The 15,160-nt window shown below is 54.9% G+C and overlaps 1 protein-coding gene across 1 annotated transcript in view; it reads left to right on the top strand.

The window, feature by feature from the left end:
- Positions 1–15,160, top strand: part of PKNOX1 (PBX/knotted 1 homeobox 1) — a 59,783-nt gene that overhangs the window by 30,573 nt on the left and 14,050 nt on the right. The window contains exons 2-8 of the mRNA XM_080805155.1: positions 558–626; positions 1,675–1,782; positions 4,668–4,795; positions 6,985–7,156; positions 8,849–9,019; positions 12,378–12,477; positions 13,622–13,719. Coding sequence (XP_080661281.1) covers positions 1,732–1,782; positions 4,668–4,795; positions 6,985–7,156; positions 8,849–9,019; positions 12,378–12,477; positions 13,622–13,719 — 720 coding nt within the window. The 5' untranslated portion in view covers positions 558–626; positions 1,675–1,731. The remainder of the gene's footprint in view (positions 1–557; positions 627–1,674; positions 1,783–4,667; positions 4,796–6,984; positions 7,157–8,848; positions 9,020–12,377; positions 12,478–13,621; positions 13,720–15,160) is intronic.

Genomic DNA, 15,160 nt, shown 5'->3' with positions numbered 1-15,160 from the left:
GCCTCCCCCGAGCTGGGGGCCCTACGTGCTGACGCAGTGTCCTGGGACTGCTGGAACAAAGTCCCACAAACCGGATGGATGAAAACAACGGAAACACGCTCTCTGGCACCTGCAGTCAGCCTGGCGTCTGAGGCTCTCAGGGTCTTCCTCTCTCCACTCCTGGTGGTTCCAGGCGTTCTTGGCTTGTGGCAGCATCACCCCGGTCTTGGCGTCTGTCTGCACGTGGCGCGTCCCCTCTGTACGTCTCAGGTCTTTGTCTCCCCTTCCTTAAAGGACACCAGTCATTGGACTTAGGGCCTCCCTGAAATCCAGGATAGTCTCATCTTAAGATCCTCTGCATGATGACCTGCGTAAGGCCTTTGTTCTAGAGAAGGTCCCACTGGCAAGGACTAGGGGCTGGGATTCGGCGAATCTGCTGAGGGACACTGTTCGGTCCCCTCCTTGCACCAGCCACACCCTAATAGGCGCTGAGTTTGCATTTCTGACACAGTTGCATTTGGAATTTGTCTGAGAAGCATCAAACCTAAAAAGCCCTGCCCCTTGCTCTCTCCTCCCAGGCCACGGAAGCTGCTCCCCTCCATCGGCTCCGTTCCGGGACGTGCGGCTCGGCTCTGCCCGCTGTTCAGGTGGGAACACGCCCAGCCCCCTGCCTGCCCGCAGCTGCGCACCTGTCCGCCTTGGGCCCCTGCCACGTCCCCCCGCTGCTCAGACCCTCCCATGGTTCCCCGTGCCCCCAAGACAGCGGGGCCGGGGCCTGTGAGAGTCTGTTGGAGCTGGTCCCGTGCCTGCTGCTGCCTTCCCTTCGCCGTCCCCTTCACCACTCTGCCCAGTCGCCTGCCCCACATGTGGAGTCATGACCTCCCCGTGGCTCCTTCTGGCCCTCCTGCGCCCGGGGGTCTCCCACCCTCCCCCCAGTCTTCTCTGTCCCTGCCTGCTTGTCCTCATCTCATCCCCTCCTGACACTTACCCATGTGCAAGGTGACCGGCTTGTGCCTACAGCTGCCCGGCACCCTGTGTGCGTGGTGACCGGTTGGCGCCTATCTGCGCGGCTGCCTGTGCTCCCCCGGGCGCCGGGTGGGACTTGAGTTGGAGCATTTGCTGCGGGGGGCGGGGGGGAGCCTCGTTTGCCCCTGGGCCTTTCACGAGGTCACGGTTGGCTCCCTGGGCGGGTGGGAGGCCCCGACTCTCATGAGGGCTTGGTTGGCCCCGCCTCTGGCCACTCTGCAGTCGCAGCCCCGTTACTCAGGCCCCTCTGAGGAGGGTGGCCCCGCGGGAGACCCTGCCCCAGGGAGGGTGCGAGCGCCAAGTCAATGAAGATGCCGACCCTTCCGTGTGGCCCGGCTCCCTGGCCGCCCCAGGAGAAGAGAGCGGAGCCTCCGCACTGTCGCGGCCCCGGGCCCAGGACGGTGTCCTGCACCCGCGGACAGTTACTAGAGGGAAGGCATCCGGAGGGGTAAATACTGAGAACAAGTCTGGGCCTGGAGCGCGTGTGACTTCGGGGCCGCTAAGTGAGCGGGGTCAGGCTGAGGGGGTTGGCTTATAAGATCCTGGGGTGGCTTTTTCCTCTCCATGTGAAAATAGACCTTTAAAAAAGTCTGTGGGTCCTGTGGAATAAGGAGGACCCAAAATGCTCTGTAGTTACTAACTGATGCTTTTCTGCTTCTGTTTCCCCAGACACCATTTGCCTCTGACTCGAGATGATGTGATGTTTTATTATAAAACTCACTCACCATGATGGCCACACAGACCTTGAGCATAGACAGCTATCAGGATGGGCAGCAGGTGAGCGGCCGAGCTTTACCCGCGCGCTGCGTTCGGGCGTGGGGCGGCTGCGGAGACGCGGCTGACGCGTCGTTCGCGGCTGAGTCCGTCTCCCGGAGGCTGCGGGTTCAATTTCAAGTGCGTGATGCGTGGGTTATGTGCCGGTGCCCAGAGGGGCTAGCCATAGACTCACTCGGTCGTTTCTCCCAGTGCTGTCCCGTTCCCAGTGGTCGCGACCCTCTCCGTCGGAGCCGATTGGGAAGTTACCGGTTTAATGTCCGCGCTAGTGAGCGTTGTTGCTTTTAAGGGGAAGCTGGGTGGGTGAGAGCTGCGTGACGGGTTGCCGACCTGCGTGGGAGCCACGGCCTTTCCCCTGCGCAGGGGTGAGCGGCGGCGGGGCGTCCCGATGGGCTGGGTGGCGGCGCTGCCCGGCCGCCCGACAGCCTCTTGCCCGCCCTCCCGCCGTCTGTGCGCTTGGTTTGCGTGGCAGCTGCCGTGGAGGTCCGGAGGTTGGGGCTTCCGCGCCCGGAAGGAACTGGGCAGGCCGGGAGTGGGAGCAGCTCAGCTGAGGCCCGGGCGGCCTCTCTTGGGACCCCGAGGTGTTGGGGTGCTCCGTGTGTTCAGAATGGGGGCCAGTCCCCTCTGACTCGGAGCCCTGGAGCTCGTTCCGTGGAAGAGCTCCGTCTTTGCTTCCTGCTTCCTACGGTCAGGAGGTGGTGGGAGAAGGCCCGGAGCCCCCCTTCTTCCTGCTCGGACGTTGAGTTGAGGGCGCTCCATCACTCCCAGGCTGGGGGACTCACCCGAATGAGGGCGGGGACCCACACCAGTGAGGTTCCGGTGGCGCCGGGGGCCCTGCGGCTCCTCCCTCTCCTGCTGCGTCTTTCCTTGGCAGCCAGTCCCCGGCCTTGCTGGTTTGGTTCCTGGGGCACGACTTTGTTTTTGTTGGCTTTCACTGTTGTGGTGGTGGTTGCTGGTTCTTCTTACAGGAATTGAGGCGTGGGGGTGCTCTCTGCATCTCAAAGTCTTTTGATACTTCCAAGTGATTCTGTCTCTGAAATGCAAAGCTAGTGCTGTCCCCTCTCTGCCCCGCAGAGCCCGGCCTTGAGGACTCTGCATTGCCCTTGTCCTCACCTTTGCAGTCTGCTTCTGGGCATGTCTGCCCTGTGGCCCTGGCCTGGCGCGTCCCTTGGCAGCGGCTCGGCCACGGCCCTCCGGTCCCGTGCGTCTTTGCTTCCATCGCATCCTGGGAAGACTCCCTGGCCTGCCCTGGTCACACGGCAGCCTGCTCCCTCCCCACCTGCCCCCTACCCTGTCCTTCCTCCCTCCACTGATGCCCCATCCCCTGCTGGCCAAGCCTATCCTGGAACCTGTTCCGAGAGTCTCCTCCGGCAGGGGCAGGTCCGTGTCCGTGGTGGTGGCCATGTCCTGCGCGGTGCCAGGCCCAGGGAGGGAAGGAGCCTCGCTTTTCTCTTGCCGTGGAAAACTCTCGGTGAACGTTGACTGTTTACGACCCTGCAGCTTAGATGTGCCCGGTTTCCTTGGCCATTCCTCTGAGGTGGCACATTTAGGTGTTTCTTTTTTACACCATCATTTAAAAAAAAAAACCTAAAATAAATCTTTTGAGGCTTTAAAAAGATTTTGTTTTCATTTGACGGAGAGAGACACAGCGAGAGAGGGAACACAAGGAGTGGGAGAGGGAGAAGCAGGCTCCCTGCCGAGTTGGGCGCCTGATACCCTGATACGGGGCTCGATCCCAGGACCCTGAGATCATGACCCAAGCTGAAGGCAGACGCCTAACGACTGAGCCACCCAGGCGCCCCCTTTTGAGGCTTTTCAATAACACTGTCAGATTTCCCTCCAGAAAGGTCATGTTCGGCTGGGCTGTAGTTAGCTGCTTTAGTGTTTTGTTTTTTTAAGAGAGACAAATGCCCTCCTGGGCCCGCTGCACCATCTGAAGGCAGTGGCTCGGAGGGGTCCCTGCCCTCTGGACCATTGGAGAGCTGCGGCAGGGTCCCTATGGCCTGTGACCAGCCCTGGCTGTCAGGGGACCCTGGGTGGGGGGCAGGGTTCGTGGCAGGGCGGAGGCTCTCCCGCCCTGTGGGGAGAAGCCCCTTCCCCGAGGGTCCCCACCCGGCTGCTGCCTGGAGGGACGGAGTTCTGGCGGCGAGGGGTGGCCCTGAAGGAGCTGGGGGACGACTGGCCATCTGCTCGTGGATCCTTGCGAGCTTCCCGCAGCGATCTGGGATTTCTTTCTGTGAACTGAATTCCTTATGCTGATGGATTTAAATACTTTACACCTAAGTTACAAACCAAATAGCTACTTGAGAGGAATTTAACTGGTAATACCTCTAGCGCTTCCTCTCACATTTAATACAAGTTCTTGAAACACAGCCAGTCTTTGCTTTCTGAGCACAGTGACTCTTTCTCAAACTTTGGATGGCTTATGTGTTCCTCAAACTCAAGAGTAGATAGGGGAGAATTTAGAATGTGGGGTCCGAGTTGTTTTTTTTGACAAGGTAAGAGTGTGAACTCCTCGTGTGTGCTTCTCTTACTGTAGTGTTACTCGGTGTGAGCCTCTAGGGCAGGAAGGGACAGCGCTGACATTACTCATGTGCCCTGTCCCTTCAGTGCTGGGCAGTAGTACGTTTCTGAAAATCATAAGCATTTCACGGAGACCGGTCCTCACGGCTTTCACGATGATTTGGAAATCTGACTTTGTCTTAGCCATTTGCAAAATGTATTAAGTTCAGAGGAGTGTTGTTGGTGTAGTTTCTAGATACTGTTGCCGGTCGTCCAGCCGTCCAGCGATCCCCTCCTGTTGCATTTCTGCTCCTGCCTGAGGGTCGGGTACGTACTAGCAGTTTACTTTGTGTTCAGTAACCAGAATTCTCCTCCTCCTTTCACAGATGCAAGTAGTAACAGAGTTAAAAACGGAACAAGACCCCAACTGCTCTGAACCCGATGTGGAAGGAGTAAGCCCCCCACCCGTGGGGTCCCAGACGCCAATGGACGCGGACAAGCAGGCCATTTATAGGTAGCGACGAGATGCGACGCACGGGGGTTTTAACAGCAATAACAGGGATTGAGAACCTTGTTCAATGGAACACTAGAGCCGTCAGCTAGGCAGAGTAGTAAGGTTTGACGTGATAACCACGGGGGTAAGAAGTTGGTCAAATTAAGATACCATTCCTGATACCTTAAAAAAACGTTTTGGAATATAAATGTACCTTTTAGTCAGCCTTGCAAAAAGGAATCTTCAGGCCCAGGTATTTTTTCAGGAGAATCCAGTAAACAAAGAGGGAATGGCTCCCAATGCATCATTCTGATACTAAAGCCAGACGAAGACAGTATTAAAAGAAAAAAAAGTACACGCCAGAGTGTCTCAGGAACTTAAACATGAAAGTCATTAATAAAATATTAAATCCAGTGACATATAAAAAGAATGACATACACTCACCAAGTGGAGTTTATTCCGAGAACTCAAACTGAATCATTTGTCAAAAGATCAGCCGGCGAGACCCCAACATGATCATACCGAGTGACACAGAAAAGCATTTGACAAAAATCAGCAGCTAATTATGATTCAAAACTGTCAGCCAGGTGGTCCTGGAGGGTCTCTCTCCTAACCTGATGAAGGGCGACATCAGGAAATCTGCAGTTCTCATCACACTCAATGGCCAGAGACTGTTTTCCTCTGAGACTGGGCAAAAGGAGCCCCGTTCGGCACTGTAATATAAGTCCTAGCCAGTGCGATAAGGCAAGAGAAAGAAAGAAAAGGCAAACCAGATTAGAAAGGAAGACATGAATCTGGCTCTGTGCGCAAATGACACGGTTGTCTGTGTAGAAAAGCCCAAAGACTCTACCAAAAAACTTCCAGAACCGGGTAAGTGAGTTTAGTAAGGTCCCTCGTTACAGGGGCAACGCACAGAGAACAATCCCGTTTCTGTATCAGTTATACACAATGGGAGGCTGAGAATTTAAAAAGACAGTATTGTTTACAAGAGCTCCGAAACATTTAGGTATAATTCTAACAAAACGCAGAAACTTTATGCTGAAAAACTATAAGATGCTGATGCCAGCAATCAAGGAAAACCTACATGTGACACATACCATGTTCATGGATTAGAAGACTCAACAAGTAAAGATGTCCTTTCTCCTGAAATCGACCTGACGATTTAGCATAATTCCAATTAAAGCCTTAGCAGGATAATTTTCTACATACAGACACATTAATTTTGAATTTTATATGGAAGGCAAGGTAACTAGACCAGACGAAACAGTGTTGAAAAAGACTAAAGTTGGATTTGGAGACGTCCTGTGGTGTCACAGTAATGAAGATGCCGTGACGGTGGTGAAGGGATAGGGGCAGATCACTGATAGAGTCCAGAAGTGGACGTACCAAAACGTGATTTAGTGGATCTGACAAAGGTGTAGACAGTTCTGTGGGGTAGAGGCAGACTTTCCCACAAATGGTGTTGGAAGAATTAGACATTCACATGCCGAAAGAAGATCCTCAACGTGCTCTCACGTTTTGTACAGAAGTTTACTCAAGGGGCGCCTGGGGGGCTCAGTGGGTGAAGCTTCTGCCATTGCTGGGGTCCTGATCCCAGGGTCCTGGGATCGAGCCCCGCATCAATCTCCCTGCTCAGCGGGGAGCCTGCTTTTCCCTCCTGCTTGTGCGCTCTCTCTCAAATAAATAAATTAAATCTTAAAAAAAGTTTACTCAAAACAGAGTTTAGATCTAACTGTAAATTTTAAACTGATAAAGCTGCTCTGTCCATACTGTGGCGTATCATTCAGCCACAACAGGAACGAGGTAGTGACCCATGTGCCAGCGCTGATGAGCCTGGAAGGCACCGTGCTAAGTGCAAGAAGCTAGATGCCGAAGGGTGTGTGTTGTGTAATTCCGTTTAGATGCCTAGAACCCTGGCAAGCCTAGAGAGACAGAAAATCGGTTGTGGTGGCCAGGGGCTGGGGTTTGGGGGAAGGTGGGCCGCGACTGCTGATGGCTGCGGGGTCTCTTTGCAGGCTGATGAAGGTGCTGTAGGGTTGCTCTTGGTGATGGCTGCACCCCTCCGTGAACAGAGGAGACCCCCTTGGCTCGTCCGTGGCAGCGGATAAGCTGTAGTATGAGAACGATGTCTCGACAGTGAATGCGTACATGTGTACTCAGATACTCTGGTGCCCATGTGGGACACCCATTTTACCATTTCTTTCCCCCAGGCACCCGCTGTTTCCGTTATTAGCTTTGCTGTTTGAAAAATGCGAACAGTCCACTCAGGGCTCCGAAGGCACGACTTCCGCCAGCTTCGATGTGGATATCGAAAATTTTGTACGGAAGCAGGAGAAGGAAGGGAAACCCTTCTTTTGTGAAGATCCGGAAACTGACAACTTAGTAAGTAAAAGAAATGTTTCGTTCTTATTCTTTACTTATTCCAAATTTAAAATCTATTCAGTGAAGTTGAAACTTGTAATCAGGACTTCAGAATGTAGTTGTGGTAAAGGGGGGGATCCGGGAGTTGATGAAATACTTCCCGTATGTGTGACTCGGGTGTGACCGCACGTCTCTCAGCCTTGCCAAATGACCTTTACCGAGGGCTCAGAGGAGCTCGTCTGTGCCTGTGCCACCAGGGGGCTGGGGACTCAGGTCCCCCCCAGTATCGGTGAAGTCCCTTGGGGTCGGCGTGCTTCTGTGCCGCGCTTCTCAGGCAGCATGCCTGTGTCCCTGTCCGGTTCTGGGCTCGTCCCCGACCATGGACACATGTCCCTATGCTCTGTCTGGAGGCTGGCAGTGAGTGGTGGTGGGTGGCTGTGTGCAGACTTGAGGCCCTTGCACACGGAGCAGGGCGGCCTGCACAGCAGGCTCCCACACTCCTCACTGCTCGCCCTGGCCGTGCCGCCTCGGCTGGGTGCCCTCCTCCCCGGTCAGGTGCCCCATGCCCGGGGCTGTCTGCGCTTGCTGAAGAACGGGCAGACGTGGTCAGGGTCAGCGTCGCTCGTGCGCCCCTCAGTGTGGTGGAGCGCCGGTAGCTCGAGTCGGGGGCACACTCCTTCCCCGGGCTGCCTTTAGAGCCTGCTAACCCCCAGCCACAAACCGGGGTCAGGGCCCCCGTCCGCAGAAGAGCGTCTTTAGGAAATCTTTTCCTGGATAAATGTCCCGGGTCTGTGTCAGTTTTTAATTTCTCATCGTGCATTCAACCTCTGTGCTTAACGGATTTTCCCGGGGCGCCGTCTGGCCTGGCGCGGCCTTCAGGTGCCCGCCCTTTCGGGTTGAGAATCAGAAGCTCGCTTGGCCTCTGAATCTGTCACAGTGCTGCCAGTGCGTGGCCGCGGGGACAGCTGGAGGAGGGGACCCAGGCTCTCCTGACTGGTGTCCCGGCAGAGGGCCTAGCGGGGCTTGGGGCGTGGTCACTCCGCTGACGGCTTGGCTGGTTCATTCGGCAAGTGCGTACGAGGTGTGCCACCAGGGTCCCAGTGGAAGGGGCTGGGCTCTGGGCTGTGACAGAGCAGAGGCTGCAGCTGTGGGGCGGGTTACCCCGAAACTTAGTGACTTAATAAAGTCACGGTAGAACTTTTAGATCTTAAAGGGCTGATGTCATGCTAGGGCCAGAGTTCTCAGGCTTCACACCGGGAGCACAGTCCATCAAAGGCAGAGGCAGTAAGTCGAGTTTTATCGAAACAAAGAGCCACCTGTGCTGTGGGTGTGGCTCCGTCCCCACTGACGGAGGGACCGAGGGAGGCACGGGAGCACAGGGAGGGTGAGGGACTTGCTCTTGTGGAGCGGGGCAGCGGCGGGGCCGGGCCGAGGCTGGGCCGTCTCCCGGCGCTGGGACACACGAGGGCGGCACAGGGACCATCCGTGTCCCCGCACAGCGGATGCAGCCGAGATGCCAGAGGCCCGCAGCGCTGGGATGACTTGTTGGTGCACGTGGTTCGGACGCAGTTCCCCTTCTGTCGCTGGCCCTGCAGACGGCCGTGGCTCTGCGGCGCTCAGGCCGAGCCGAGAGAGGCTACGTGCTGAGAATTCGAGCTTCCCGGGACGCTGCCGTTTTCTTGTCTGAGGGTCTTTCGTTTCCTCTGCTTCTAGATGGTAAAAGCAATCCAGGTGTTACGCATCCATCTTCTTGAGCTGGAAAAGGTTAATGAACTGTGCAAAGACTTCTGCAGTCGATACATCGCTTGTCTAAAGACGAAAATGAACAGTGAGACTCTGCTGAGCGGAGAGCCCGGAAGCCCGTACTCCCCCGTCCAGTCCCAGGTATCCGTTCGGGTCCTGCTCTGCTTCGCGGTGACGGTAAGGTCCGCAGGGGCGACGGTGCCGCCTCCGGAGACCAGCAGCCCCGCCAGAGGGCCTGGGCTGTCACGGCCTTCCCGGGGCCAGGACAGCCCTCTGGGCTTCATGCGGTCGTGGACTGAGGCCTCCGTCTGCCCGGCGGACCCTGGACCCCGGCTGTCCGGAGGACGGAGTACTAGTCATCGCTTTCCTTTTTCTTTAAAATAAGGTTTTTATTATTTCTGGAAATTGTGGTAAAACACACGTATCATAGGATGTACCGTCTTGACTGTTCGGTGACATTCAATGCATTCACACTGTCATGCAGTCATCACCAGCCGTCTCTGGAACTTTCCATCTTCTCAGACTGAAACGCTGTCCCTGGAGTACTAACTCCCCCTTCTTCCCGCCCCAGCCTCTGGCTCCCACCATTCTACTCTCTGTGAACTGGTCAGTCCAGGTACCCGACACGAGGGGATCCCACCGCATCCGTCCTTTTGTGTCTGGCCTGCTTCACGGGCGTGACGTCCTCGAAGTTGGTGCACATCGGAGCACCGTTACCCGCGAGCCGTTCTAATGGCGCGTAGTGACATCGTGTCGTGCTCAGTTCGCGCCTTCCTGACGCCTGATGGTGTTGGCCGTCTTTCCTGAGCTTGTCTGCTGTCTGTCCGTCCCGCTCACGTCTTTGCCCATCTTCTGATGGGATTTTCTTAAACTGTTGACTTCTCAGCGTATTCTAGATACTAGTCTCTCATGAGCTACATGGTTTGTGAAGGTTTTCTCCTCCGTCTGTAGCTTATCTTCTCATCCTCTTAGCAGGGTTTTCTGCATCGTAAACATTTTAAATTTTGATCAAGTCCCGTTTGTCAACTTTTCTCTGATGAGCTGTGCTTTTGGTGGTAACTCCAAGAACTCTGCCCAGCCCCAGGTCCCAAGGACTTTTCTCTAGGTTTTTTGTTTCGTTTTTTGTTTTTTTTTTCCTGCAAGTTTTATGTTTCACATTTAAATCCATGATCCTTTTGAGATAACTTTGGTATAAAGTGTGAGGGTCTAGGTCGAGCTTCTTTGTTCTGCCTCTGGCCGCCCAGTGCTCCAGCACCGTCTGCTCCGGTCCCTCCCTCGAAGTGCTTTTACGACACTGGGGGCAACAAGTCGGGTATGTTTGTGTCCGTCTGTCTCTGTTCTCTGTTCGGGTCCGCTGATCGGTGTATGGACAGCAGCCGGTCAGGTCACCGGAGCTATCTAACAAGCCTCACATGTCGGTAGACGGGTTCCTCCCGCTGTAGTCTTCGTTTCCAAAGTGATTTTAGTTATTCTAGGTCGTTTCCATAGAAGTTTTGGAATAATCTTGTCTGTATCAACAAAAAAGTGCTGCTGAGGTTTAGGTAGGAATTGCAGTCAGCCTGCATATCGTTCTGGGGAGAAACAAGGTCTTCCCTCCATCCACTCCCCCAGCACCCAGACCGGCGTGTCTCTCCGTTCATTCACTCCTCTGTCGTTTTTCAGGGGTGTTTTGTAGTTTCGTGCTGTAAGGCCCACACACGTGTTTGTAGAATCACACCTGGGTGTTTCTTTTCTTCTTCTTCTTTTTAAGCAGTTACAGGTGGTGTTATGTTTTTAACTTCAGTGTACCTGCTAATATTTAGAAATAGTCGATTTTGTATGTTTATCCTGCATCCTGCAGCCTTGCCGAACTCCTTTCTTCGTTCTAGGAGGTTGTGTTCACAGCTTCCTGACAATGTCTCACCTGTTCGGCGATGCCAGCTGCGGACAGGAACTGTTCTAGTCTTTCCTTCCCGAGCTGTGTGCCCATTTCCTTGTCTTTCCTTACTGCGTTGGCAGGAACCTCTGGTGCTGTCTTGAATACGATTGGCGAAAGTGAACCTCCTGCCTTTTCCCCAGTCTTAGGGAAAAACATTCTGCCTTTCGCTATTAACTATAATTCTAGCGGCAGGTTTTTCCTGGACGCTGTCCGTCCGGTTGAGGTTCCTCTCTATTCCTGTTTTCCTAAGAATTTCTGTTATGTTGCATTTTGTCAAATGCGTTCCCTGTGTAAATTGATAGGATTATGTGATTTTTCTCCTTTCTTCTATTAACGTGGTAGTTGATTACAGTACTTGATTTTTTGCGTACTGAGCTGATATAAACTCCGCCTGGGCATGGCACGAAATTCTTTTTATGTAGCCTCCCGAGTTCTGTTGACTAGTGTGCTGTCAAGTGTTCGTGTGTCTGTATCAAGGGATGCTGGTCTGTGGTTTCCTTTTTGTTACAGTCTCTGTCCAGGTTTGGTACCAGGATAGTACAGCTTTATAAAGTGAACGGAAGAGTATTATTCCCTCCTTTCCTGTTTTCTGGAAGTGACTACGTAGAATTGGTGTTACTTCTTTACATGTCGGATAGAATTCTTCAGTGACACTAGCCGGACCTGGAGATTTCTTTTTTGAGTTTTCAAGATACGAATTCGATGTCCTTCGCGGTCGTAGGGCTGATCAGATGGCCTGTTTCACACAAGCTCCCCTCTCAGATGGCAGAGTCTCGTGTGCCGAGTGGCTGCGGCCTGTCTCGCCCGCTGCCGTGTGTAGGGTGTGCGGCGCCCCCTGTGTCCTTCCTGGTCCTGGTAATACGTCGTCTCCCTTCGTTTTCCCCGAGTCCTGTAGACATTGTCAATCTACTGATCGTGCTAAGAGCCAGCTCTGTTTTCATTGCTCTGTTTTCTGTTTTCAGCTTCGTTGATTTCGCTTTGATCTTTTCCACGTGCTCCCTCCTGCTTGCTTTGGTTTCCTTTTGTTCCTCCGTGTTTCGGTTCTCGGTGGTGGGAGCTTGGATTATTGATTGGGATGAATTAACTTTTATTCTAAGCAAGTTGATGGGGCAGCCTGCAGAGTAATTGTCTCTGCACGATTGCCACCAGCACTGTTCAGCTGCCCAGGTACCCGGGCGCCTGCCGGGTGCCGGGCCCCGTGCCCGGACGCCAGGTGCACAGCGTCCCTCCCTTGCAGCTGCCCACGCAGCCGTCACGGGGAACGGGTAGATGAGCCCGTTTGTGCCCGACTTCAGATGGCTGGGATCTGGGTGCAGCGTTCACGGTCGTTTTCATGGAACCTGCTGCAGGCCAGGCCCAGACCGAGCCCTCCACAGGCAGGAGCACCAGGGGGCTCGCCTCTTTGATGATGATTCCTATGGTGACAAGCTGAAACGTAACCTTTTGAAAGCCAGATTGAAACCAGGATCTCAGAACCCTCGTATGTGATGCCGGGTCAGCCTTGGATCTCCTGGTTTGCAGATGCGGAAGGAGGCCTTTCTGTTTTCCTCCCGCCCCTCACTGTGTGTCTCTGACTTACAGCAGATTCAAAGCGCCATCTCAGGCACTCTCAGCCCCCAGGGAATCGTGGTGCCGGCGTCTGCGCTGCAACAGGGAAACGTCACCATGGCGACGGTGGCAGGTATGCCTCGGGAAAGGGCCGCTCTTGCCTTGAGCGCTTGTGGAAAAGGCCTTCTTGTTAGAACGGAGAAGTGCGTCAGTATAATTTCTAATCAATGCCGGTTCCTGAAATGGGAGTGGCGGCACGTAGGCCCTCGGGATCGAATGCATCTTCCTTGTTTTAATTCCCAGTAACAAATAGTGTGCGCAAGCTGTGTTTCTCTACCGAAAGATTTTGAGAAGAAAGGTTTTATATTGGAGTTGACGATACATAGCAAAACCCGCTGTGGTTTGCAGGTGACGTCATTGTTCCTTGGGCTCTTGGGAGCACCTGGACAAGCTTAGGTGGTGTCATTGATATTTGACAAACAAGAATTCATTCTTAGTATTACTTGTATAGTGAAACCCATCGCGGGAGGGGTACGGGTTCTGCGGTTCCCTGGTGCATGTCGAGCGTCGCAAATACAACATCGTCGTGAAAATGGACTGGGGCGTGTAAGGAGGGGAGAAATTTACACCGAAAAGCCTCATGTGATAGTGTGCAGGGAAACCTCTGCGGGAAGGTGAACGCATGTTTGATCAAAAAAGACGATAATAAAAAATATTTTACACCATCACCGGGTCCTTTAATACTGGTAACTGTGGGGAAAGGAGGAAATAGAGGCAGACAAAAGAGGGAATTGCAGAATCCAAGGATGCCCTTGTGCCCTGTGCGGTGGGACACCTTGCCGCCTGCCCCACACTGTGCACCCCCCATATTGTGCCCGTGCCCCGGAACACTGCACTGCCCCCCCACTGTTCTGCCCCTCCCTCCCCCCACCGTACACCTCCCCGCTTCGCTGCGCAGCACCCCTTTCCCCGCACGATGCCATACCTCCTGCCCAGGGGCCCACACACCCATTATAGTACCGCGGCCCCCCACTGGGGGGGCCCTTCCCTTGCCCAGAGCCAGGCCTCACTCTAGATGCCGGGACACTGTTTGTCCAGGGATGTTGTTTTAATAATTTGCAGTGACAAGTCCACCAGCAAAGTACTGATCACTTGAAATAGTTTGAAAACCGCGTCAGACTGGAGGTTTTATTCCTTCCATACGCGCGTTAAGTATATCGAGAATATGGTTTTAAATCCTTGAGACTTAAGAGTCTTTTAATTTCTTCCTTCTTGAGGTGGCACCGTGTACCAGCCCGTCACCGTCGTCACTCCTCAAGGCCAAGTAGTGACACAAGCGCTGTCGCCCGGCACGATCAGGATCCAGAACTCCCAGGTGCGTGTGTCGTTCCCGCGAGCGGGTTTGGGGCTGAGTGGCGCCGTGTGGGGCACAGTGGGTCCGGGCTGGAGCTGTTCCTCAGCCTGAAGGCCACAGTCTCCGCGGGCTTCCCCGTAGCCGTCTGCAGGTCATCTCGATGTCAGTGCGCTGTCTCTCACCTACACTTCGTCTCTCTCGTAAAAAAGTCTCCAAGTTCAGAAAGTCTAAGGAAGCCGGAAAAAGTCAGCCCTGACCCCTTTCCCTCAGCAGCCACTGTCGTCCAACCGAACGGTGGACTGCGTAGCTGTCTCTGGCTCGGGAGATTCGAGGCCGCGTGGACAGGCTCTTCCCGCCCCAGGTCGGCCGACCGCAGACCGCGCAGACCACGGCCAGGGCCCTTCTCCGTGCACCTGCTGGGCCAGAGCACCGCTTCAGGCCGGTCCTGGGGGCGGCGGGGCCCTTCCTGAACGCCCTCCCACAGCCTACGGGAAAGCCGAGCCCGGGTTGCCCCTTCCCCACTCCCCGTGGTCCAGTGGAGGCCCTGCCCGAAGAGGAGGCCGGTGGGCTCGTCCTGCCCTCGGCCGGCCGCCTCGCGGGAGCCCCGGCTCCGAGAGTGCAGGAAGGAGCTTCGCGGGCCGAGCAGATGGACGAGCCATTTTCTCTCTGCCTGTGCGGGGAGAGGGGCTCGGGCTCGGCACTCTGCCCGCCGCCGTCGGTCATGGGCACACACGCACCCTCGTTTTCCACGTTTAGCTGGGTTTAAGTCAGAGGGTCGTGTTTCGCTTACCCGCTCACATTTAGGAATACAGATTCGGTTAGTTCTTTGTCTTTGGCCTGTGCAGGGGTTTCGCACAGCCTCCGGGCGGCTTGGAGGCCTAGCTCCGGAGATGCTGGTCTCCTGCGAGCAGGCGGCAGAGGCCACAGGGCCTGGGGCTGGTGGTGCATGGGCTGGTGCTGCCAATCCAGGGCTTACTGCCTCTCGCTGCCTGGACGGAGTTGAGCTGGGGCTGGGGGCCTTGTCATCTGGGCACATGGGGTCTCACCAGGCCCAGCCGTGGGTAGAGGAGGAGCCAGACTCCGCCGGCATTGTCCCTAGATCCCCGGCCAACCCGCTTTCCCTGCAACTCCCCATTCAGCATGGCTGCGAGCTTGAGCACCTCCTGGTACCACAGGGAGCTGCTTTTAGAGAGACACACTTCAGAGTGAGGTGCCTTCCTTGTGTTGCTTAAGAAGAAAGTTCTCCGGGGCGCCTGGTGGCTCAGTCAGTTAAGCCTCTGACTCTTGATTTTGGCTCAGGTCTTGGTCTCAGGGTCATGAGATCGAGCCCTGTGTTGGGCTCTGCGCTCAACGGGGGTCTGTTTAGGATTCTCTCTCCTCGCTCCGCCCCTCCCTACTGTGTGCTCGCTCGCTCTCTCAGATACAAAAATTCATCTTTAAGGAATAAAAAGAAGAAAGTTCT

This window comes from Martes martes, assembly GCF_963455335.1.
Source record: "Martes martes genome assembly, chromosome: 1".
In the NCBI taxonomy this organism is placed as follows: domain Eukaryota; kingdom Metazoa; phylum Chordata; class Mammalia; order Carnivora; family Mustelidae; genus Martes; species Martes martes.
Note: the sequence above shows the minus strand (reverse complement) of the source record. Positions and strands in the feature narration are given on the sequence as shown.